General features: G+C 41.4%; 1 protein-coding gene across 1 annotated transcript; it reads right to left on the bottom strand.

Annotated features, from left to right (window-relative positions):
• Positions 1–17,611: 17,611 nt before the first annotated feature.
• On the bottom strand, positions 17,612–22,321 carry LOC147999046 (disks large homolog 5-like). The gene is made up of 6 exons (XM_087596044.1): positions 22,165–22,321; positions 20,972–21,131; positions 19,643–19,786; positions 18,842–19,008; positions 18,020–18,125; positions 17,612–17,896 (listed from the first exon to the last, which is right to left on the bottom strand). The coding sequence occupies exons 1-3, from the start codon at positions 22,289–22,291 to the stop codon at positions 19,708–19,710; spliced, it is 366 nt and encodes a 121-aa protein (XP_087452170.1). The 5' UTR covers positions 22,292–22,321; the 3' UTR covers positions 17,612–17,896; positions 18,020–18,125; positions 18,842–19,008; positions 19,643–19,707.
• Positions 22,322–27,079: the final 4,758 nt, after the last annotated feature.

Here is a 27,079-nt window from a genome sequence, read left to right as displayed (position 1 = left end):
AGCACTCTACCACTGAGCTAAATCCCCAGCCCCATGTTTAAATAATCTTGAATATCCTACAGGCACTTTCGCTCAGGATGAGTTGTCTTTAGAATGTCTTTAACATATGTATATTAAATATAACTTTAACAAAACATTAACAAATTATGAGGGACAAATTTCTTTAAGTATTCAGCAAGGCATACAAAGACCTGTTACTCTGTGGGGATATGATTGTGCTGCTTTTGTTTTCCCATTAAGCAAAGATAAAGTGGAATATTTAATGCAGATGTCTGAGGTTTTTCAATTAGCCATGATTTCTTACACTGGAAATATTGAATTTCATCCTCCCCATAGTAAATTGTGGGATTGCTTTAGAAAACAAAAAAATATTGATAAATACCCTAATTTCTGTGGATCCATTACCATCAGCCTTTACTGTGTTTAAAGATGGCTCTGAGACCAAGATGGCTTATTAGACCAAAGATAAATTTTGGGGACAAGAATCTTCTTTTGGGTCAGAACTACAAAATGAATTATTAGCAGTAATTAATGTATTGCAGGATTTTACTCATGATGTAAAAATATTATAGCTGAGTCAGCTTATGTTGTAGGAGTAGTACAGAATATTGCGACTGCTGTTGTTTCTACATCTAAGCTTATATTAAATGTTATTCTCACATATTAAAGGACTATTGTTATTATGAAACTCTAGAATATTCATTACACATACTAGATCACATTCAAAATTGCCAGGATCTTTAACATTTGGCAATCCTATGGTAGATCGATTAGTGTAATTTGCTACCCCAGAAGAAAATAGTCATAATCATGCCAATTCAGTATATTTACATATTAAATATAAGCTTCCCTATTCTCAAGCCAAACAAATTATTGCTAATGTGGTATTTGTAAGCCTTCACTTATAAAATGTATTCCATCTGAAATTAATCCCAGAAGAATGCAACCTAATACATCGTGGCAGATGGATGGAACCCATATTTCTGAGTTTGGTCGCCTTTCATATATACATGTAAGCATAGATAATTTTTCAAAATTTGTATGGGCTACACCATTGCCAGGAGTACGCACTGCTCATGTTATACAGCAACTATTGGAAACTTCTGCTGTTATGGGACCGCCTTCTAAAATTAAAACTGATAATGAATCAATATATATTTCTTATCAATTTAAACAATTTTATCAACGATATCATATTGTACATATTACTCATATAGAACACAATTCACCAGGACAAGCTTTTGTTGAAAGGGTTCACCCTACCCTGAAACGACAAATTATAAAATTAAAAAGGAGGAAAAGAGATGGCCTTACACAGCCTGAATGGAGTTTGCAGACCAGTCCCAGCGCTATATTGGCACAAGCATTATATGTTATTAATTTTCTTAATTTACCACAAGGTGAAGTTATATCAATAGCCAATAGACACTTTGTTGAACTTCCCCCCAGAAGGCATGGAACAGACAGTATGGATAAAAATTGACTGAGATGTTGAATGACAGGAAGGGACCTTACTGTATGTAGGGGAGAGGGTTTTGTCTCATTACAGGATGGGAGACATTTCTGGTTTTCCCGGAGATGGATCCAAGCACAGAATGATAAGAACCACTCCCTACCCTCAGAGGAATCCAGTTAAACCAGCTACATTTTCTCCTGATGGATGTTCTCCGGAGATGAAGGAGGTGTCCTCCATTACTGAGGCCCTGGCTTCTCTTAGTGTCGACAAACGACAATGGATAAGGATCCGTGCAGTGACAACCCCATTACCTATGTGGGGTCAAGTGAAGCGATTAAGCACTGAAAGGAAAAAATGTTGTCTCCTTCAGAAAAGTCCTTTACTGCTGAAAACGTATTTTTAGCAGTGTGTGCTTTACTCACGGTTTCTTCTGCTGCAGCCAATGCGAGTTATTGGGCTTACATTGCTTATCCACCTTTATTTGAACCTGCTACTTGGGAGGAGACAGATGTGGTTTTATACACCACCCCAAGCATTTTATCATCTCTTTGGAATAATTTGACTTTTTGAATAGATATGATGGAACTTTGTATAATTTTCCTTATGCTGGAATAAAGATGCCTTTGTGTGTAGGACAGAGACCAGGCCTACAAATGGGTTATCAAAATTGGCGATTACCAGGAATAATTATTACAGGCTCCAGGATTGACAGCTTGGTCTATAACCAAAATTGGAATAACATTACATTTGTTAGCGAGCCAGTATATCCTACTTGTGCTTGGTTTACTTATGTAGGCTTAAAATATCTCCCATGCATTTCGAAATTCTGCCCTGGCATGTTTGGAAAAATTATTCAAGATAAATGAATAAATTGGTGTCCTTATGGCCAATTATTAATACATGTTCAGAATGGAATGTTACCACTTGTGATTTGTCAAATGTTACCAGGATGAACTGAGAGGAGAATGAACGCCTTAATGGATGCTTGCTGATGGAATGTGGAGATGGAGGCCTTGCTGATAACCGACTGGCCTCTGTGGAAGATCCTACTGCGTTTCAAGCTCATTTGTGGAAGATTGTCACTGCATTAAAAGAAGGTGTGCTTGCTAATGGAAGCTTTTCAGGGACTGCTCAATCTGCCTCTCAGTATAATTTTACAACATTTAAGAAAGACAAGGTTACTACTTGTATTCCTATGCCATATTTCTTTTTAATACGTAGATTTAATTTTGCTAATGGATTTGCTTGTACTAACTGTCATTAGTATTCATGTATTAATTTATCTGTTCAGTTTACTAAGAATCAAGATTCTATTAATATATGCAGCAAAAATATATGTATGGATGCTTGTTAATTTGGGATGTCATTGGTCTCAAGATCCTCTTAATCATGTGATTATTTTTTTTTTAATATCTGCTGAAGAGAAGTAAAGGAATTATTGGAGTCATTGTAGCTACTATTTTAAGCCTTATTTCTGTTGCTACTTCGGCAGCCATTTCCAGCATAGCATTAAAAACATCTATGGAGACAAAGCATTTTGTTGAAGACTGGCATAAAGATTCGCATGAGTTATGGATAGAGCAAACTAAAATTGATACTAGACTTCAACATCAAGTAGATGTTTCAAAACAAACAGTAGAATGGTTGGGTCGAAAGATGTTACCCATTGAAAAATATGAGGATTTAAAATATGATTGAAATCCTACTACTTTTATGTTAATAAATATATGGATAATGATACCGAACATGATTGGAAGTTAATTCAAGCCTATTTAGAAGGTAATGAAAGTGCTACAAAAGTAATTAATGCCTTGAAATATGATGTTCGAATATCTTTTGTTAAATAGCTAGAAGATACTACCCCTATGGAAAAAGTGAAATTCTTGGCTGATCAATTGACAGGATTAGATCCCAAGGCTTGGCTTCAAAGGATTTTCCATAGCTTGGGAGGAGCTAGTTTTGCCATAATCTTATGTACATTATGTATTATGTTGCTTTATTTTTACATGATTAAACCCCTCCAAGGACATGTAGCTATGTTATGGAAAGTATTACTTTTAAAACAAAAGAAAAAAGAAGGAATTGTTAAGACATAGAGATGCAGCTCCCAGGCAGGGTCAAGAAAGGCCTGGTGACAGATTCAAGTAGGGGCTGGAATGCCACCCTGGAGAATAAAATGTTTTCTCACTTGGCCTTAAGCTATCTTCTGCTGTGTCCTGTTTCTGTGGAAGCGGTTCTAACGCTCTCTCAGTAATGGTGAGTATATTTTGATTATAATAAGATAGGTGATTTGTTATATGAATATTTTGAGAAGAAGCCTTTGTTTATTCGTATTTCTTTGTTTAGTCTTCCCTCAGTTGCTCCTGGTATCCTGGGAATAATGATCTTATGGAATCTTGACAAAACGGAAATTGTAGCAATGCACATTCCCAGCTACATAGGGATTAATAAAGCTTGCAATTGTGTGCAGCTGCTTCTGCCTTTGCTCTGCACCCCCTGTGTCCTGGTGGTATGTGACCATACCCAGGGTCCCCAATTCACTAGACATTGACAATGGGTCACCCCACAAAATGCCGAAGCATCTACCTTAGTCAAAAATGTACATTTTATTGAATGCATACACTAACACTGACTGATCACATCCACAGCTAAGATACTAGGGGCATATCAATGGCCCAAAATACATCCCTCTAAACCTATAACGCGAAGGAAGAAAGAATGAAAGGAAGAAAGAGATAAAGAGAGAAAAAAGAAAGGGAAAAACACAAAAAAACTTAAGCTTCTCATATGAAGTTCGCAGGAAGTGTTGTCTGGTGTTCAGTTCTGATTAGACATTTTAGATAGAACAGTGCATAGTGACCCTTAATGTGCTGGGCCCTATATAAAGCTTTTTGCAATATTGGAATTTTAACAAACCTCATCCAGAACATACAGAACAGGCAAGGATGTGATCACCATGTCCTTGCTCTCTTTCAGGTTATTTTTCTGTGTCCCTGATTGTCAGGCATAGAACAGCAACAATCTGAAATAGCTGGTAGACATGGGAAAACGTGGCTAAAACTATAGTTGTGGGTTACACACCTCAACTGTCAAAGGCTAATGCTGTCCTCACAGTCCTTGGAGGTCACTCTTGTAAGTCTATCTATTGGAAAGTGGAAGCAGGTTTATCTGAGCTCAAAGTGAACCTGGCCAGCCAGGCAGAAGGCAACATGTGATACTTGAGACCCCGTCTAAAACCAGCACAGAAACCCACACTTCATTCAAAGCATCATCTACGAATTCTTTATTACTTACCATTCTCTCCCTACCAGTCTTTCACTCTGGAATGGTAGAAAAGAACTGGAAATGATCTTTCTATTCTGAGGACCTTGATCTCTCTTTCCTTAGGTCCACATTAAAAATGCATGCAAACAGGTATCACCATCTGAATATCTTAGTATCATCTACTCAGTATATCTAGCCTAATACTGTGCTATGACAATCTCAAGCTTCCTTGAGTGTCGCTGACCCAGCAAGAAGTGTGATGTACTGAGGCCAATCCCCAGGGATCCATTCAAGGGGTTAGAATAAAGCCATCAGAGATACTCCACTTCTTTGTCCTTAGATTAAATCAAGCTGACACAATGTGAACCTGGTGGATTATTTAACCATGCATCTTTCTCCCAACCCCACGTTTCTGAGTTCAGTCCATGGCAGAATTCATGCCCCATCATCCCAGATATTGTTTAGTGGTATGTAATTATTATTATAAAGTTATGTATTAAATTTTGTCATTATGTAAATTTTTGTGGTTTTCACAGTCTTCTTTGATTAACTGTCCTAGTTTTGTAAATTTATCCCCTGTGTTCTCTGGTATTTTATCCTTCCCTCAAACTAAAGTATTCCTTTTAGGATCCTCTACAGAGCTGTCTTACTGGTTATACATATTGTGTTAAATTTATTTTTAGTGTGCATTAGTCAGCACAGTAGCTGGGCAGCTGCCTGCCCTCCGTGGTATCAGATCTACTTTCCAAACAATAACGCTCAACTCTTACTGACTGTGCAGCATCTTGGCTGCTCTTTGTTGCACTTGGACAGCCCTCAGGACCAGGCTCTCCTCTCCCTTAACCATGGCTGCTGTCCTCTTCCTCTCTCCTCTCCATCACACATGTTCTTCCTTTATTCTCTGGCCGCTTCTTCTTCCTTCTTCCCTCCTCATGATCCTCTCTAGCAAAGCCCTCAAAGCTCACCTCCCCCATCTCTCTGCTGTGCAGCTGTTGGCTGTTGGCTGTTGGCTTCTTTATAATCACAATTATCTGGGAACAGGGTCAGTTTTTTTGGGGTTAGCCAGTCTTGAGTTCTCCAAATTAGAATTAAAATAGAAGCAGAATTAGGCCAATCCACTACAGGGAATTCTTTTGTTTTGTTTTGGTTTAATTTTTCTTTTACCTTTTTACTATTTATTTTATTTTTGGCTATTTTATTAATTTGCTATTTTATTTACTTATATTTCAACTGTGGCCCCCTTTCCAGTATCCCCTCATCAAACCTTACTTCCCATTTCTGTTCGGCTTTGCCAATATGACAGTGCTCCCTGACCACACATATCCATTCCCACCTCACGCCTCTAGGATCCCAATTTGGTGGGCAACAGGTTTCACAAGAGCCAAGGGCCTACCACTGCATTAATGCCAGGTAAGTCAATCAATCCTCTTCTACACAGGGACCTAGAACCATAGACCCATTCTTGGATACACTTTGGCTGGCAAAAGTGGTCCCTAGGAGCTGGGGAATTGGTGACAGACAGACTACTTAAATATTAAAGACCAATGATTGCTGCTTTCTCTTCTTTTTCTGATTGTGGGTGAAATTATGTTTGTGTGCTTGTCTTTTTTTCTTTTTGAAATTATTGCGAGGTGATTAATTTCTTACTTTTTGGGGGTACCGTTTAGCTCATTGTCTTTAAGTTTTCCTCCTATTATCATCTGTTATGCTGTCTTAGATAAAAATATTGTTTAAATTTGGATTTCTCATGAAATATCTTGGTTTCTCCATTCATGATGAATGAGAATTATGCTGGGTATAGGATCCTGGGTCTGCATTACATATGTCCAGGATTTCCTGGCTTTTGGATTCTCTGTTGAGAAGTCTGGTGTAGAGACACCGGGGAACCTGAAGGGACAGACCGGACAAACAGTTCTCTGCACCCAAATCCCGTGGGAGGGAGAGCTAAACCTACAGAGAAGCAGACATGCCTGGGAAACCAGAAGTGACTGCACTCTGTACACATCTCTGACGTCAGAGGAAAACACCAAACGCCATCTGGAAACCTGGTGCACAGAGGCTCCTGGAAACGCCGGCGCAGATCTTCCTGGTTGCTGCCGCCGCAGAGAGCTCGTAGGCAGCACCCCACGAGCAAACTTGAGCCTCGGGACCACAGGTAAGACCAACTTTTCTGCTGCAACTGACCTGCCTGGTGAACACCAGACACAGGCCCACAGGAACAGCTGAAGACCTGTAGATAGGAAAAACTACACGCCCCAAAGCAGAACACTCTGTCCCCCTAACTGGCTGAAAGAAAACAGGAAAACAGGTCTACAGCACTCCTGACACACAGGCTTATAGGACAGTCTAGCCACTGTCAGAAATAGCAGAACAAAGTAACACTAGAGGTAATCTGATGGCGAGAGGCAAGCGCAGGAACCCAAGCAACAGAAACCAAGACTACATGGCATCATCAGAGCCCAATTCTCCCACCAAAGCAAACACGGAATATCCAAACACACCAGAAAAGCAAGATCTAGTTTCAAAATCATATTTGATCATGATGCTGGAGGACTTCAAGAAAGACGTGAAGAACTCCCTTAGAGAATAAGTAGAAGCCTACAGAGAGGAATCGCAAAAATCCCTGAAAGAATTCCAGGAAATCATAAATAAACAAGTAGAAGCCCATAGAGAGGAGTCACAAAAATCCCTGAAAGAATTCCAGGAAAACACAATCAAACAGTTGAAGGAATTAAAAATGGAAATAGAAGCAATCAAGAAAGAACACATGGAAACAACCCTGGATATAGAAAACCAAAAGAAGAGACAAGGAGCTGTAGATATGAGCTTCAACAACAGAATACAAGAGATGGAAGAGAGCATCTCAGGAGCGGAAGATTCCATAGAAATCATTGACTCAACTGTCAAAGATAATGTAAAGTGGAAAAAGCTACAGGTCCAAAACATACAGGAAATCCAGGACTCAATGAGAAGATCAAACCTAAGGATAATAGGTATAGAAGAGAGTGAAGACTCCCAGCTAAAAGGACCAGTAAATATCTTCAACAAAATCATAGAAGAAAACTTCCCTAACCTAAAAAAAGAGATACCCATAGGCATACAAGAAGCCTACAGAACTCCAAATAGATTGGACCAGAAAAGAAACACCTCCCGTCACATAATTGTCAAAACACCAAACGCACAAAATAAAGAAAGAATATTAAAAGCAGTAAGGGAAAAAGGTCAAGTAACATATAAAGGCAGACCATTCAGAATTACACCAGACTTTTCGCCAGAAACTATGAAAGCCAGAATATCCTGGACAGATGTCATACAGACCCTAAGAGAACACAAATGCCAGCCCAGGTTACTGTATCCTGCAAAACTCTCAATTAATATAGATGGAGAAACCTAGATATTCCATGTCAAAACCAAATTTACACAATATCTTTCTACAAATCCAGCACTACGAAGGATAATAAATGGTAAAGCCCAACATAAGGAGGCAAGCTATACCCTAGAAGAAGCAAGAAACTAATCGTCTTGGCAACAAAACAAAGAGAAGAAAAGCACACAAACATAACCTCACATCCAAATATGAATATAACAGGAAGCAATAAGCACTATTCCTTAATATCTCTCAACATCAATGGCCTCAACTCCCCAATAAAAAGACATAGATTAACAAACTGGATACACAACGAGGACCCTTCATTCTGCTGCCTACAGGAAACACACCTCAGAGACAACGACAGACACTACCTCAGAGTGAAAGGCTGGAAAACAACTTCCCAAGCAAATAGTCAGAAGAAGCAAGCTGGAGTAGCCATTCTAATATCAAATAAAATCAATTTTCAACTAAAATTCATCAAAAAAGATAAGGAAGGACACTTCATATTCATCAAAGGAAAAATCCACAAAGATGAACTCTCAATCTTAAATATCTATGCCCCAAATACAAGGGCACCTACATACGTAAAAGAAACCTTACTAAAGCTCAAAACACACATTGCACCTCAAACAATAATAGTAGGAGACTTCAACACCCCACTCTCATCAATGGACAGATCATGAAAACAGAAATTAAACAGAGACTTAGACAGACTAAGAGAAGTCATGAGCCAAATGGACTTAACAGATATTTATAGAACATTCTATCCTAAAGCAAAAGGTTATACCTTCTTCTCAGGTCCTCATGGTACTTTCTCCAAAATTGACCATATAATTGGTCAAAAAACGGGCCTCAACAGGTACAGAAAGATAGAAATAATCCCATGCGTGCTATCGGACCACCACGGCCTAAAACTGGTCTTCAATAACAATAAGGAAAGAATGCCCACATATACGTGGAAATTGAACAATGCTCTACTCAAGGATAACCTGGTCAAGGAAGAAATAAAGAAAGAAATTAAAGACTTCTTAGAATGTAATGAAAATGAAGGTACAACATACCCAAACTTATGGGACACAATGAAAGCTGTGCTAAGAGGAATATTCATAGCACTGGGTGCCTGCAGAAAGAAACAGGAAAGAGCATATGTCAGCAGCTTGACAGCACACCTAAAAGCTCTAGAACAAAAAGAAGCAAATACACCCAGGAGGAGTAGAATGCAGGAAATAATCAAACTCAGGGCTGAAATCAACCAAGTAGAAACAAAAAGGACCATAGACAGAATCAACAGAACCAAAAGTTGGTTCTTTGAGAAAAACAACAAGATAGATAAACCCTTAGCCAGACTAACGAGAGGACCCAGAGAGTGTGTCCAAATTAACAAAATCACAAATGAAAAGGGAGACATAACTACAGATTCAGAGGAAATTCAAAAAATCATCAGATCTTAGTATAAAAGCCTATATTCAACAAAACTTGAAAATCTGCAGGAAATGGACAATTTCCTAGACAGATACCAGGTACCGAAGTTAAATCAGGAACAGATAAACCAGTTAAACAACCCCATAACTCCTAAGGAAATAGAAGCAGTCATTAAAGGTCTCCCAACCAAAAAGAGCCCAGGTCCAGACGGGTTTAGTACAGAATTCAATCAAACTTTCATAGAAGACCTCATACCAATATTATCCAAACTATTCCACAAAATTGAAACAGATGGAGCCCTACCGAATTCCTTCTACGAAGCCATAATTACTCTTATACCTAAACCACACAAAGACCCAACAAAGAAAGAGAACTTCAGACCAATTTCCCTTATGAATATCGACGCAAAAATACTCAATAAAATTCTGGCAAACTGAATCCAAGAGCACATCAAAACAATCATCCACCATGATCAAGTAGGCTTCATCCCAGGCATGCAGGGATGGTTTAATATACGGAAAACCATCAACATGATCCATTATATAAACAAACTGAAAGAACAAAACCACATGATCATTTCATTAGATGCTGAGAAAGCATTTGACAAAATTCAACACCCCTTCATGATAAAAGTCCTGGAAAGAATAGGAATTCAAGGCCCAAACCTAAACATAGTAAAAGCCATATACAGCAAACCAGTTGTTAACATTAAACTAAATGGAGAGAAACTTGAAGCAATCCCACTAAAATCAGGGACTAGACAAGGCTGCCCACTCTCTCCCTACTTATTCAATATAGTTCTTGAAGTTCTAGCCAGAGCAATCAGACAACAAAAGGAGGTCAAGGGGATACAGATCGGAAAAGAAGAAGTCAAAATATCACTATTTGCAGATGATATGATAGTATATTTATGTAATCCCAAAAGTTCCACCAGAGAACTACTAAAGCTGATAAACAACTTCAGCAAAGTGGCTGGGTATAAAATTAACTCAAATAAATCAGTAGCCTTCCTCTACACAAAAGAGAAACAAGCCGAGAAAGAAATTAGGGAAACGACACCCTTCATAATAGACCCAAATAATATAAAGTACCTCGGTGTGACTTTAACCAAGCAAGTAAAAGATTTGTACAATAAGAACTTCAAGACTCTGAAGAAAGAAATTGAAGAAATCCTCAGAAGATGGAAAGATCTCCCATGCACATGGATTGGCAGGATTAATATAGTAAAAATAGCCATTTTACCAAAAGTGATCTACAGATTCAATGCAATCCCCATCAAAATACCAATCCAATTCTTCAAAGAGTTAGACAGAACAATTTGCAAATTCATCTGGAATAGCAAAAAACCCAGGATAGCTAAAACTATCCTCAACAATAAAAGGACTTCAGGGGGAATCACTATCCCTGAACTCAAGCAGTATTACAGAGCAATAGTGATAAAAACTGCATGGTATTGGTACAGAGACAGACAGATAGACCAATGGAACAGAATTGAAGACCCAGAAATGAACCACACACTTATGGGCACTTTGATTTTTGACAAAGGAGCCAAAACCATCAAATGGAAAAATGATAGCATTTTTAGCAAATGGTGGTGGTTCAACTGGAGGTCAACATGTAGAAGAATGCAGATCGATCCATGCTTATCACCCTGTACAAAGCTTAAGTCCAAGTGGATCAAGGACCTCCACATCAAACCAGATACACTGAAACTAATAGAAGAAAAACTAGGGAAACATCTGGAAAACATGGGCACTGGAAAAAATTTCCTGAACAAAACACCAATGGCTTATGCTCTAAGATCAAGAATCAACAAATGGGATCTCATAAAACTGCAAAGCTTCTGTAAGACAAAGGACACTGTGGTTAGGACAAAACGGCAACCAACAGATTGGGAAAAGATCTTTACCAATCCTACAACAGATAGAGGCCTTATATCCAAAATATACAAAGAACTCAAGAAGTTAGACCGCAGGGAGACAAATAACCCTATTAAAAAATGGGGTTCAGAGCTAAACAAAGAATTCACAGCTGAGGAATACTGAATGGCTGAGAAAAACCTAAAGAAATGTTCAACATCTTTAGTCATAAGGGAAATGCAAATCAAAACAACCCTGAGATTTCACCTCACACCAGTGAGAATGGGTAAGATCAAAAACTCAGGTGACAGCAGATGCTGGCGAGGATTCGGAGAAAGAGGAACACTCCTCCATTGTTGGTGGGATTGCAGACTGGTACAACCATTCTGGAAATCAGTGTGGAGGTTCCTCAGAAAATTGGACATTGAACTACCTGAGGATCCAGGTATACCTCTCTTGGGCATACACCCAAAAGACGCCCCAACATATAAAAAAAGACACGTGCTCCACTATGTTCATTGCAGCCTTATTTATAATAGCCAGAAGCTGGAAAGAACCCAGATGCCCTTCAACAGAGGAATGGATACAGAAAATGTGGTACATCTACACAATGGAATATTACTCAGCTATCAAAAACAATGACTTTATGAAATTCATAGGCAAATGGTTGGAACTGGAAAATATCATCCTGAGTGAGCTAACCCACTCACAGAAAGACATACATGGTATGCACTCATTGATAAGTGGCTATTAGCCCAAATGCTTGAATTACCCTAGATGCCTAGAACACATGAAACTCAAGACGGATGATCAAAATGTGAATGCTTCACTCCTTCTTTAAAAGGGGAACAAGAATACCCTTGGCAGGGAATAGAGAGGCAAAGATTAAAACAGAGACAGAAGGAACACCCATTCAGAGCCTGCCCCACATGTGGCCCATACATATACAGCCATCCAATTAGACAAGATGGATGAAGCAAAGAAGTGAAGGCTGACAGGAGCCGGATGTAGATCTTTCCCGAGAGACACAGCCAGAATACAGCAAACACAGAGGCAGATGCCAGCAGCAACCACTGAATTGAGAATAGGACCCCCGTTGAAGGAATCAGAGAAAGAACTGGAAGACTTTGAAGGGGCTCGAGACCCCTTATGAACAAGAATGCCAAGCAACCAGAGCTTCCAGGGACTAAGCCACTACCTAAAGACTATACATGGACTGACCCTAGACTCTGACCTCATAGGTAGCAATGAATATCCTAGTAAGAGCACCAGTGGAAGGGGTAGCCCTGGGTCCTGCTAAGACTGAACCCCCAGTGAACTAGATTGTTGGGGGGAGGGCGGCAAGGGGGGGAGGATGGGGAGGGGAACACCCATAAAGAAGGGGAGGGGGGAGGAGGATGTTTGCTCGGAAACCGGGAAAGGGAATAACACTCGAAATGTATATAAGAAATACTCAAGTTAATAAAAAAAAAAAAAAAAGAGAAGTCTGGTGTAATTCAGATAGGTCTGAATTCATTTGTTACTGCATATTTATACCTTACTCCTTTTAATATTCTTTCTTGCTCTGAGCATTTAGGGTTTTAATTGTTATGTGAATGGAGGAATATTTTCTGGTCTGCTCCCATCTGTCAGATTCTATGGCCGTGCTTCTCAACACTCCTAGTGCTGCACACCTGTAATACAGTGCTTCATGCTGTGATGACTCCCACCATAAAATTATTTCAGTACTACTTCATAACTAATATTGCTACTCTTATAAGTCATAATATGCAAGGTATCTGATATACATTCTTTGAGAGTGGTCGTAGCCCAGAGTTTGAGAAACATTGCATTATATACATTTTTTTTTAAAGAGAGGCCTTCATCTAAGACGGTCCTGATGCAGGTGTAAGAGCAGAGACACCCTGACATAGTGACAAGTTAGCAGGCCCAAGGCCGCTTGCCTTAATGGCAACAGAGATTCCTGGGTAAAGGCACAATCTGAAATCACTGTCCCCAGGACATTTCTTACCACAGGTTTTCCCCATTACACGGTGTGTCTGCTTGGCCATGTCTGTCCAGGAAGCCAGTCCCTGTAGTCTCTGATACAGACAGAATCCTAAAGGTGAGAATGTTTTCCCTCTGTTGGCTCCCAGTCACTTCTACAGAAGTAAGTTCAAATCACCCGTGGGTATATGTGTCTCTCTCCCATAATGTGTGAGACTTGAAATGTCATCCATTTGAGTTGACAAAAACCAACTCTCACTTCAGATTTACAGCTGACCAACACTTAGTTTCAGGAGAATGAAGAAGCTGGCCAGGCCTGCAGAGTCAGATCCCCTCCCTGCCTGGGACAATCCCACCCACAGTAGACTTCAGCTTCACCTAGCAGCTGTTATCAGAAAATCTGACCTTAAGGTTCTGAAGTCCACACATGCACAAACCCTAAGGTTGTTAGATGGTGGATATGGGTTTTTTCTCCAATTTAAAATCATTCAGGCCTCTTTTCTCCCCTGGGATGCACTTTGTTCTCTCAGGTCTGTTCTTCTCAGAAGTCAACTCTCAGAAGGGGCACTTTGCTCTAACTCCTCCATGGGACCCACCCAGCATTGGGACTGGAGGATCCTAAGGAGTTGTAGCTCTGAGCTGGGAGGGGGAGCTCTCACCCTGACATGGAGAAGCCTGTTTTCACAGCTGATCTGGATCTGAGGAAAAGGTGCTTTTAAAGAAGCCTGTGAAAGTGTCTCCTGCAGGAGAGCCCACCCTGCAGGGAAAGTCACACAGGACAGGGAAAAGTGGCTTCCCAACTTTCCCAGGGCTCTCAAACCAGGGAGGGTAACTGATTTCAGAGAGTTTGAGAAAGGCCTCCATCTCCCTGAAAGACTTCCCTCAATCATAAGTCCCACCACTATCCCAGGCTCAGCAAAGCCCTCCAACTACCAGTTCCTGGCAAATGAAACCCAGTGTGGAGAATTGAGGATAACACTTCTAGGAAAAGGGAGACACAAGCCTCTGGGGGTCCTGGCCTGGGGTCTGTCCCTCAGGCTCTCCTCACTTCCCCTAGGTGCCTAGGGCAGGGGCAGGGTCAGGGGTAGGGGGAGGGGCAAGTTCATGGTCAGGGGCAGGGTCAGGGGCAAGCAGTGACATCCAGCCACAAGATAGGCTTTGGGTGCATGGAACAGGCAGCAGCAGAGCTCGCCCTGCCCTCCTTTTCTCTGGAGTGGGAAAGCATGGAGACCTGAGTGGTAGGGAAGAGTTGGGGAACTCACAGCTGCTTTTCCTCTGGCTGCAACTGCAAGTGGAGGGCGAAAGAAGCCAGAGAGTCTCAGGGGATCCCCCCATTTCCTGATTTCATTGTCCTTGTGGATGTCCAGGATGAAGGCTGTGCTTGGCTGGGCCAGAAGCCCCGCAGACAGGTAGAAGATGCACAACTGGCCTGTGACCTCCCTGGGCACCCACTGGGACCCAGCTCAAGTGGCCACAGAGACTCACCACGCACCCTGCCCCAGCCCTAAGCCTGTACACACCAAGGCCACAGCACCTCTGCTAGTCTCTCCCACCATGAGCACTCACCCTGGCACCCTGGCTGGCTTACACTCTCTGTAGGGAGCTCCTTGTGTGGTTTAGACACCAGGTTGATTATGGCCTCAGAGAAGGAGTTTGACATTGTTCCTTCTCTTTCAATATAGTGGAATAATTGAAGCACTACTGTTTTTAGGTCTTCATTAAAAGTCTGATAGGATTCTGCATTAAAGCCATATGGCCTGAGATTTCGCTTTTTAATTTTTGGAGGGGCAAACTATACTGACTGTATCTATTTTCTTCTGATAATTATCCATGTACCTTCCCAGATCTGTGTTTATGTTGGTAATTGTTATCTGTCTAGAAAATACCAATATCAAATAGATTTTCAGTTTTCTGGAGTAAAGGCCACTGAGGTAAGACCTAATGGTTGTTGAATTTGTTCATTGTCTATTGTTAGATCCCCCTTTCATTTCTAATTGTGTCAATTTAGGTATTGTCTCTGGTGTGCAGTTTGTTTGAGGAAGGGGTTGCCTCTCTGGTGGATCTTCTCAACAAAAATACAAAAAAAGAAACAAAAAAAAAAAATAAAACAAACAAAAAACCCAACACACAGTACTTGGTTCTCTTGACTCTTTGTATTTTTCACTTTATTTGTAATTGACTGATTTGATTTGAGCCCTGAATTAATTTCCTGCCATCAAATCGTACCTGACAATCTATGGGATGAGGTTTGGCCTCATCTTGTTAACAGCAACATGTAACTTCTGAGCTGTTTCTGCTCTCTGTAGTGGTAATGATGTCAAATCTTACTGAAAACCATGCATAGCCTGGTTTAGGCTGTATTAAAGTAGCCCACCAATTCAGTGTTCCCTGCAAGGTGCCATGGGACAGCAGTAGCATGAGTCTGCATGCACCTCGACAGTTTTCATTAGGGACTACACACACACACACACACACACACACACACACACACACACACACACACTTTACTGACATGGTGCACATTCTTTGCACACACAGAACAAAGTGAGAAGTAATGAAAACACACCAATAATGGAATTGATGGAGGGAGCTGTGGGGAAGCTGGGGCTTAGAGTTACTTAAAGGCCCTGTGCAGGCTCTCCTTTTGTTGGAGGAGAAACTTCAAGTGCAATGTGGTTCTTTATTTTCTTTCTCTAAAGCACAGAGGGCTAGGGTGGAACACAGGGCTTTGAGCATGTTCGGCAAGTACAGTCACACTGAATTAAATCCTAGGGCAGGAACCTATTAATCTTCTACAGAATTACAGAGCAGCCTGGATGAAGACTCTCAGCTGAAAAGGTGGACATCTCAAGACAGGCACTGGACAATGGCTGACAGACTTGACTGAAGACTGGAAATGTTTTGCTATCTCATAGGAAAAGAAGGCCCCTCCCACTACACTGTACTCTAAGGACAGTTTATTCAGGTTAGGATGACATGAACTATTGTCTCATGTCACAGATGTCAGCACAAAGTATCCAAGGTATTGTATGCCAATGGTAGCATTAACAGAACAAAGCACACAGTGTCATGAAGACATAAATCATGAGTTTGTGTAGCAAGACCCAGGCCTCTTCCAGGGTCTTAGATAGTAATGGAGAACCTCAAATACGGTAGTAATGTGATAGTGTGGTGTGAATCTAGTTACAACTAGCTTCTATTGTGACACAGATGACTCTTTTTGTGTCATGGTCAGCTTATAATGAATGACTAGACCCAAGCATGAGAATAACCAAATACTACATTGCTTCTCTAGCTGCTGAGCTTTTAAAAGCCCTGGGGTGACAGCAAGCTTTTGTGGACATTCTGGATTGGTCCTTGTGTACTTTAACTCTCTGAGTCACCTCCACTCTCAGTAAGTTAGTTCAATTCCATATTGGAAATCAATCACCTGGAAAAAATACATTCCCAATATGATCCCAGATTGGCCATGGAAAAAGGGTAGCTTGAACTGTCCCACCTAGGTTCTGGGCTTGCACAGGCCTCCTCTCCAAAAGAAACCTGTGTTCATAGCTGCAGGCTACATTCACTATGGATGCTCTGGAGGATCCTCCCTAAATGGCTCAGATTAAAATAATTTTCTTGTTAACAATCAAAAAACTGATTATGCCAAGCTGGCCTACATGAAGCTAGTTTCAGTTCTGTATTTTATCAGATGTGCAGAATACATGTGGTCATCATAGATAACAGGTGAAAGATCTGCTCTAATAAGGAAACTAAGTGATGCTGGAGGATGATCCTGACCCACACTGAGCAGTGGGGACACCAGAGCCCTGTAGGGATGCCTGACAACCTAACACGTTGAGCATGCACAGCTCAGTAAGTTCCCTGTGAACACACATCTCATGAGATCTCTCTATTTAATTGGAGGTGATCCTGTCCACCTAATACAGCACCTCATGTGGAATAACAAAAGCCACCTGCAGGAGCTGTGGTGATGACTCACAGGGTAGAGCATCTGCTGCTCTCTCAGAGGAACCACATGGACCCTAACAATTGGGTAAAGTGTGTCAGTGATTACATCATAAAGTGTGTGTCAGAGAAACAGCCACATCACACACACAAAAGACACTGTCACACTGGGTACCCCTTGGTGACTTTGAATTCACTTATTAGCCCAAGCTCCATGGAACATGCAGAGATCCATCTTCAGCAGTCAATTCTAGGTCCACAGGAGGGGACAGAACCCTTGAGTAAGAATGATGGTCTTAAGTGTCAAGAGACAGAAATCAATATTTATTCATAATGAATACATTTTTACAACAAAACAGGATTAAAATGAATGAATAAAAATATTTAAAAATATTTGAAAGTGAAAAATAGTAACAAGAACATATAAATATGAAACAACAAAAAGAAAACTTCAATTAAAATCATAACAAAAATATTTCTAAACAGCATATTCTTAACGAACATTTAGAAGCACAGATGTATTGCTGTTTCTCCTCTAGCACACATAATGAAAGGCAGTCCTCCAAGTTGTCTCTCAAGTGCTGTTTTCTGAAGAAGAAAGTGAGTAAGACCTCAATCAGTCAGGCTGGCTTAGTGTTATATAAATTTAGTGTCTCTAAGAAATGACAAATTAACTCTGAGGAAGAATACTCATCCAAAAAATGTTGTTACCGTTCAGGATGTTTGTCATCAGGGACTCCTGAGAAAGCAACTTATTCCTCAGGAAGCTCTCTTACTGGCGTGTGTCCAATTCCATCTCTCTTGCACTTTCTGAGACCTGGGAGAGGAAGGCAGTTTTTCAGACACTGATTTGGTGGTGAAACGCAAGCCAGCTGTCAGAATCCTGCCTTCTACCACCTCAGTTCTATTGGACAGTCAACATGGACCTTTTAACTGATATCATTGTTGCTGACTCTGTGGGCACGGCAAAATCTCCAGCAAGCCTCACAGTAATGTGGGCTGACATTATGGGACCCAGACTTATACCAGTGCAAACCAAGAACAGGGCAATGGAAGAGACCTCATTGGGTTGCAGGAAGAAAGGAGATGTCCATATGTCACCAAGGTTAAAGCCAATGACAAGTACTAATTTGACATTTGCACTTAGTTCTTATCCCAGAAAGGTGCTTCCTACACAAGAAGTCACATGACCACTTGTCATTTGTCAAGAACCAAGAACTTGTTCAAAACTCTACATAGCATCCAATCTATCACGTGCATGTGCAATAATGTGATATGTTATTGATCTGTCACCATTTCTATAATGCAGCTTCAAAAAGAGCAGCAAAATATACTTGCAAAATAATTCAGTTTCTGAAAAGTGGTTGGCTTCCCAGAATACTTGTGCATAGACAGAGCAATGAACAATTCCATACATGAGGTAGTTGGCTGGTTGTGAGTGTAAATTAGTAAGGTGGTAGGAAAAAGCACAGATGTATCAAATTGGCAAATTTTATCAGATATTGTTAAGCTAACACAGCTACTCGTCCCTACCAGATGATGCTGGGTCTGGACGTTGCTGGTCTTTATCTTTCTTGCTGAAGTCAACCAAATATTTCTGGTTCAGTGCACACTCAAGATATCCCTCCTTGCTCTCCTGCTTCAGTGGGACCAACTTCTTCCTACATGTGTTCTCCATCAGGAGCTGGCTGAGCAGGTTTCTGGAAATACAGTCTGCATAGTAAGATCATGCTGCCCCTTTCTCCCATTCCTACTCCCAAGTCCCACTAAGTCTACCAGGTCCCAGGTACCCATGAAGACTTAATAAAATACATCTCGATACATATAATGCTCCTGCACAAAACACAAAGAGTTAATTCGGGGAAGAATAAATTGTTTGTTTGGCCGGAGCACCAATTAGTGTCCACATCTCTCAAAAAGAACATGGATCTTCATCTATCCATGAAAGCCCAATGCATGGGGGCAACATCAATTAGTAGTTGGCAAACACCCGCAAAAGAGGTCAGTAGAACCAAGGGAAGGTCATGCTAACCATGTGGTCCATGCACTGAGTTTTGTAAAACCTGGCATGACACGAGAGGCCCAGGTCAGCCTAATAACCTTCTGCTGACTTCAATCAGTGCTGTTCTATCTAGAGCCTTCTGCAGATGCCTAGACAATCCTGGGATGAGGAACAGTCTTTTATGGAACTGAAAACTGAGTCCTAATGACCCTGGCACACTGACGTGTAAACAGCACAAGAGATAGAATCATAGCTGAAGACCGTCCAATCCAGAACAAAGAAAGTCAGAAATGGCCATTCCACAGGTGATAGCCTTTCTGACCAGGACTTACCTAGAGAAGGTAATCTCCTTCTTCAGCTTATGGCTGTTTTCATGGATCTCAGTGTTCTCCATCTCTCAGTTGTGCAGCATTGACATGACCGCCTCCTCCATTCTCTCCAGGTCTTCATAATATGGATTTGGCCTGAAGTGTGCCCTGGCCCCAAATGATAGAATCCAATTAACATCAGCATTTAGGAATATATGAGCTCAGGGTGGGTCCTGTACTACACCAGCCCTGGAAGGACACCTTCTGAATTCTACATATTGGGACCTTCTTCAGCTTCAGAAACGTGTTTTTCTGTGTCCAGGACACCAGAATCTCGGCATCCAGATGGAGGCTTCCCTGGCTCCCTTTGTTCAATCAAGAGGAAATCTGCAGTCAAGCCAGTTGAGCTATCAAGAGCCTAGGCCACACCTCTCCATGCTCCCCCACCCAACACAGCCAGAAACCTGTGATTTCTTTTCTCCTGTCCCGATAACAGACAATATATCAACACAAAATTATAATCTGCACAAGGAATACAAATAAACAGACAATTGTGGCCACATAGACAAAGAACTGTGCTGTTGACAGTGGGGCTCCCAGAACAGAGCATTCACATGACCATGAAAGTGTTACAGGTAAATACTCAGGCCAAGACATAGACCCCTAGATTCCAAGTGTGGAGTGAAATATAAACATATAACAGTTGTGCATATGCATTTGGATGTATGCACACACAGACTCACAGACTGAGACACACCCACAAAAAAAAGAGAAATGTAAACAGAGTTAGAGAAAGAGAAAAGCAAATATGGAAACAGAGAGCACTGTGAGAACCAGGAGAAATGCATGCACCATTGCTGTGTAAGAGGGGCTCCCACAGACACACAGACAATAACAAACAGGCCTGAGCCTGAATACTTCTAGTCAAGCATTGAGATGAACAGTTTGGGACCAGGCCCCTCAGGCTGCTGCCTGGATCTTCCAGCACTCAGTCCCCTGCCTAGCACGTACAGAGAATCACCATAAACTCACTGCAATTACAATCTTGCAAAGCCACCTGATGTCAACGGCTTTGCAAATGCACACTGGGAACTCATTCTCCCTGACTTTATCCCTGAATTCTTCATTCAGACCACAAATCCTGCTTTTCAATAAATGGAAGCAGATGAGTCCACTGTCCATCTCTCTCCTCAGGAAGGGTCAGGTTCTGAATCTCCTCTATATGGGAGGTGAGGTTTAGCACAGGGTGGTTAGGGAGGCACAGCTTTCTAGAACCCAAAACCTTAATAGGATAAGATGAAGGTGACCTTACAGACCCAGGAATGAAACAAGAGCATTTGGAGCAATTCATACCTGTTCTTCATGGATCTCTCTGTCAGAAACCTCAGGCGATCTCTCAGGTCATTTCTCTCCTCGGTAATGAGCTGCAGCTCTTTATTCAGCCTCTCCTTTTCCTTCTTGGCCTGCTTCTCGCTTAGGGCAGTGCCAGGGGATGATGTTTCTCTCCCAGCGTCTGTAGGTAGAAGAACACAAGTGAACCTGCATGGGGAGAATTCATAGAGTGTACATAGACCTCAGTGAGGCCTAAACAGGAGAACAAGCCTGGAACCCAGTGTCACTGCTAGGTGATTGATCAATGCTTAAGAGGCCTCCTCAGTGGATCTCAGTTCTCCCACTACTCTATAGAGACCAAGAGATGTAAGCAGCCAGGTGTGCCCTATGCCGGACATCACGTGCTTACATGTACCATGGAGATGGCTTCTCCAGGATTATTATCAGCTGAACAGGGTACAGCTTGGTTTCAGGACCCTCACCCCTGTGGTTTCAGAACTCAGATGATAAATTCACCATCCACAAAACTTGAGTGATTGGAGACACTCAGATGTCCTACCCTGATACTCTAGGCCAACAACTTTGGATTTAAAACACATTTCCAGGAAGGACATGTTCAACAGACTTATCAATTCCCCTATATGAAATAACAAATGCCCCAGAAGTTCCAATAGGTTACAGGCTGAATCTTGGTCCACATGTTCCAAACAGTTTTGGTATTTTAGAAAAATGTGTGTAACACACAACCTCTAATATATAAAGCTAATGATGACCCTGCCAGTTAGAGAAATCAGAGGAGGTCTAAGAACATAAGGTTATTGCCTGGAGCACAATTCTCTCCCTGTTACTACTGTCAGATATCCACTGTATTTAAAGAAGCAATGATAGTGAAATACATTGCTTCCCTGTCTAAACTCAGAAAAGGTGGACCCTCCATGACTCCTGATCGTGTTTTTATATCAATGTAACCTAACAAATTCACTGTAAAAGTAAAGGCCAGAAATTCACAGTATAATAGCATTGGCCTTACCATATCCTCCCTGTGGGGTTGGGGAAACTAAAGTTCTGAAATCCTGACTTTCAGGAATTGTGATATTCATGAAAATTCAATTCCTTTTCAGATGCTCCAGTTGTTGTGGCCCATTGCTAGAAAGGTCAGCTTAAGCCTGCAGCCCCCTTGACAGGGAGCTCAAAATATACTGCCCAGAACTTACTAAACATTCCCCAGAAGTGCTGTCTCTGTCCATCATTACTTTGAGACGAAAGGCCAGATTCCTTCACTCTAGTCTGTCCACAATCGACGTTCCCCCTCCCAAAACGCTTGCGAAGACGGGAAAACATGTCTTAGCTTGTAACTGCCAGACTCAGACTGAGAGAAACTAGGGCACTGGTTGTCACTGATGTCTGGTGACATCACAGAGGATGCCAGAACTCTCTAGGAGACAATAGAATGTCCAAGAAGGGACAGCAGATGTCATGGGGAGCAGACTTTGCCTCCTGCTAATGTTCTCCCTGTACTGAGCATAAGCAGAGGTGCCCTTTCCAGGAGACTTTCCTGGGGCAGAGTCACTGAGCATCTCCTGCTTCCAAAGCCAAATTTTCTTCAAGGCTTGATTATAAAAAAACCTTAGTAATTCCTATGCATCTAAATGAATGTTTCCTTCCATATCTTGCCCCAAAATGTCTCATCCTAACTCAAATTATCCTCATTCACCAATGTTAGCCATTAAAACTTCCTGAGATTTCATACCAGCTTGAATATGCAGTCAAAAGTTCTCCTGTCTCATTATTACGGGTGCTTTATATCACATCAAGAAATAGTCTGCATGGTAGGTTACAACATGGGTGTGTGTTAGGGGAACACTCATGAAGTCATGTGCTTAGCAATCGACAATTGCCAGAATATTCCTTAGGAGAAAGAGTTGAAGTCTTTAAGGTGCTAGGAAAAGTGTGGACACCAGTTGGCAGAGGAAAGTGCAATATTGGAGCCACCAGTGAAGGGAACCTCATGCTGGTGGTGGGGTTCTCCTCTCTGCACCAATGTTGCCAAAGGAGCACTGCTCACAGGCCGGAGTAAGATATACCATGAGCTTCTATCAGAAAAATAAAATAGTCAAGAGATATAGGGGGTGCACAGAAAGGTCTAAAATGAGGCTATAAACATCATTAAGTGGATAGAGCAAGGTCCCAGCACCTGTACACTGGGAAATGGCCACCAAACCAAACACAAAAGCATCTATCATAGTGAAAAATGAATACTTTATAGAATGCACACACTAACATTGATTGATCACATCCATAGTTCAAATTTTGGGGGCAAATTCATGGCCCTAACTATCTTTCTATCAACTTATATAGCAAAAAATAAGAAAGACAGAGAAAAGGAAAAATCAAAACAAAATCCCAAGCTTCTCATATGAGGACTGCAGGAAGTGTTATCTGGTGGTCAGTTCTGATTAGACATTTTAGATAGAACAGTGCACAGTGACCCTTGATGTGATGGGCCCTATATAAAGCTTTTTGCAATATTGGAATTTTAACAAACCTCATCCAGAACGTACAGAAGAGGTAAGGATGTGATCACCATGTCCTTGCTCTCTATCAGGTTATTTTTCTGTGTCCTTGATTGTCAGGTATAGAACAGCAACAATCTGAAATAGCTGGTAGACATGGGAAAACGTGGCTAAAACTATAGTTGTGGTTACACACCTCAACTGTCAAAGGCTAATGCTGTCCTCACAGTCCTTGGAAGCCACTCTTGTAAGCCTATCTATTGGAAAGTGGAAGGAGGTTTATCTGAGCTCAAAGTGAACCTGGCCAGCCAGGGAGAGGGCAACATGGGATACTTGTGACCCTGTCTAAAACCAGTGCAGAAACCCACACTTCATTCAAAGCATCATCCACCAATTCTCGATTATCTACCATTCTCTCCCTACCAGTCGTTCAGTTTGGAATGGTAGAAAAAAATGGAACTGATCTTTCTATTGTAAGGACCTTGATCTCTCTTTCCTTAGGTCCACATTAAGAGTATATATAAATGGATATCACCATGTGAACATCTTAGTATTATCTACTCTGTATATGTAGCATAATACTGTGCCTATGACAATCTCAAGCTTCCTTGAACATTGTTGCCCCAGCAAGAAGTATGAAGTACTGAGGCCAGTCCCCAGGGATCCTTTCAAGGGTTTAGAAGAAAGCCATCAGAGATACTCCACTTTTTGTCCTTAGATTAAATCAAGCTGACACAATGTGAACCTGGTGGGCTATTTAACCATGCATCTTTCTTCCAACCCCCCCCCCCCATTCTGAGTTCAGTCCATGGCAGAATTCATTCCCCAGCATCGTAGATATTTCTTTGTATATTTCCACAAGAGCCAGGTTTCTTTCTCTTTTCTTAAATAGAATTAGTTGTAGTCAATCAACTGTTGCCCTATGTAAGAAATGATTAGTATATATTGTAACTTACCACACTGTATTTGTGTATACAAGTACATTATTGGACATCCAGCATTACTGAGGAATTGGAAACCAGTGCTGTGGCCTTGCCTTTCTGTGCCTAGTCCTGGCTCACAGGCAGCAGGGGGCAGACCTTGAGTTCCTCTTCAGGGACAGAGTGATGGTGAATGGGCACTGAGCAGGCAGAGAAACACAGCTGAGGCAGCTCCTTTCAGGTATCAAACATATCATCTCCTTCCCATCTTAAGGGCTGTTGCTGAGGTCTTGCTCCCATACCTACCTTAATAGCAGCAAATTTGTTACACAGCAGCCAGCTCTTTCCTATTGTTCTGTAATACGCCTCCACATCATGGATGCCAACAAACAAACTAACAAAAAACAAAAAAACCTGACATTGAACTGTGTGGTGCTGGTCACATACCCTGTTATGTTCTGTATGTTACGAGGTTTGTTAATCTTAACAATTTCCCCAACTATGAGCTTCACATAGGACCCATTAGATTCAAGGAAAATAGGAACAATTATGTGTAAAATGACCTGAGTCAGGGTCCATAGACCGAAGCATTTCCAACACTTGTGCATGAGCCCATGTGGATCTTGCAATGAGCTGGGCCTAGCAATGTCCAGTACACAGTTGTGAGCTGTTGCTCTGGTTGAACTGTATTGGTGTGCATTCAATAAACTACACCTATTTAAATGAATTCAGTGTTCCTGTGGTCTGAGTCCAGACCTCTTGACACCAAATCTTCCCTTCAGCAGCACTTAGGAAAAGAAGCTAAGTTTAGGAAAGGTGACATCTTGTCATAAATCATGTGACAAGAGGGATGGAGAAATGATCCCTTGTATTAAGAATCAAGGTGTCCTCTGTAATATTCAGGTCTATACTGTGCAACAGCTTCAAGGACCCATTTCTGATTTTCTTTGGGGTTCCTGTGATGATGCACTCAGACATGATTGGAAAGAACCAAAACGGTGGTCAGACTTGATTTATAAAATGCAGGCAACATTGCAAACTTATGTTGCAGGATATTTGATTCATATTATCAGCCCCAAGATAGTGTTATTTACTTTAAAAAAAATTACCTCCGGCAGTTCAGTTCAGCACTAGCACCGATATTTTACCCTAGAGCTTTTTTTGGTTGTTTGTTTGTTTTTTGTTTTTGTTTTTGGATGAACAAGTACTTTCTTATTTTGTGGCCCAGCCCTAGCTCTTACTTCTTTGCACAGTCACAGAGAGACCTCAAACATATACTCAGCCAAAGGCAGGGGAATGTAGAAAAGAGCCTAAGGCAATACCACATAATGACATTGAAAGTGGGTGGCCAAAAGGTGTTATAAAATTCACCTCACTTCAGTGAGTGATGACATACCAACCTGGTGGCCTACGATTCTGGAATATTAATCAGAATCCTTTCGTCATATTAGATCTTAATAGAAACAAGGAAGCAGTCCTTTCCTGAAGTATATATTCATCATACGTAAAGAAGATATTACATCCATATACAACTCAGAATAGAATTATCCCCCAAGACCGGAAAGATCTGGCAACATTAATATTAGAAGCTTCTCCTGTGTTACAGTGGTAAGCACAGAAGAAAGAGGAAGATACGGCTGAACACAAAAGCATCAGGCCAGAGCACTGTTTCTCAGGATGAGTTGCTAGGTGAAGGTAAGTAAACCTTACTAAGTTTAATACAGTATTACATACCCTGTTGTAAGTAACTGGAGCCGAGGCTATCCCCAAAGGTTTGCCTGTCTGTGAAATCTGATACCCTAACTCAGGTGTCTTCCCTGGCCTCAGTGGGAGAAGGTGCACCAGCCCTACAAAAACTTGATGTGTCTTGGTGGAGGCACACTCTGAGGGATATTCCTCTACTCTCTCAGAGGAGATGGTGTGAGGACATTGGGGAGGAACTGTGGGAGAGAAGTAACAAGAGAAAGGACAAAAATTGGGATGCAAAGTGAATTTAAGCCTGTCAGTCACTGCTCTATTGCTGTGAAGAGACACCTTAACTAAGGTAACTAATAAAAGAATCAGGGTGTGCCCATGGCTCCAGGTAGATATGTAGCAGAGGACTAGCTTATCTGGGATCACTGGGACGGGAGAACCTTGTTTCTGAGGAAGCTTCATGGACCATGATATTGGAACTTAGGCCTCTGAGGCAGGAGTGAATTGGTGGGTGGAGGAGAAATCTCATAGGGAGAGGGCGTGGGGGACAGAAGAGAGACTCATGTAGAGGAACATGGAGTGGGAGATAAATTGGAAATGTAGATAAAATAATGAAAGAAAACTAAAAAACATGAGACTATGAGTATCATTCTAATTCAAGCCTCAAATAATAAAAACATAAATGCGAGAGTCGCCTGGTCCTGTTCATGTCATCCTGAATCTTAAAATCTTTTTTCCTCCAAATTCTGTGCCACATGAGGTGCACTGACCTGTCAGCTGCCTGCTTGGATGACAACTGCAGCAGCTTCCCTATGCACTTGCTTTGTAGGAGCACGAAATCTATTGAGCTCCCTTTTCCAAGTTGGAACTTTAATTGGTAAGAGTCTTGCCTTGAGGACACCTTCCACTTCTCTCCAGCACAGAGGCAGGAGGCTTATCGTTAATAACATTCATCTCCTTAACTATGTCACCCTCCTCTTCTGCACATGACTTTGCTGTGA

The sequence above is a fragment of the Rattus norvegicus genome, chromosome 19 (genome assembly GCF_021556685.1).
Source record: "Rattus norvegicus strain SHRSP/BbbUtx chromosome 19, alternate assembly SHRSP_T2T, whole genome shotgun sequence".
NCBI lineage: Eukaryota > Metazoa > Chordata > Mammalia > Rodentia > Muridae > Rattus > Rattus norvegicus.
This window is presented reverse-complemented; position numbering and strand designations above follow the sequence as displayed.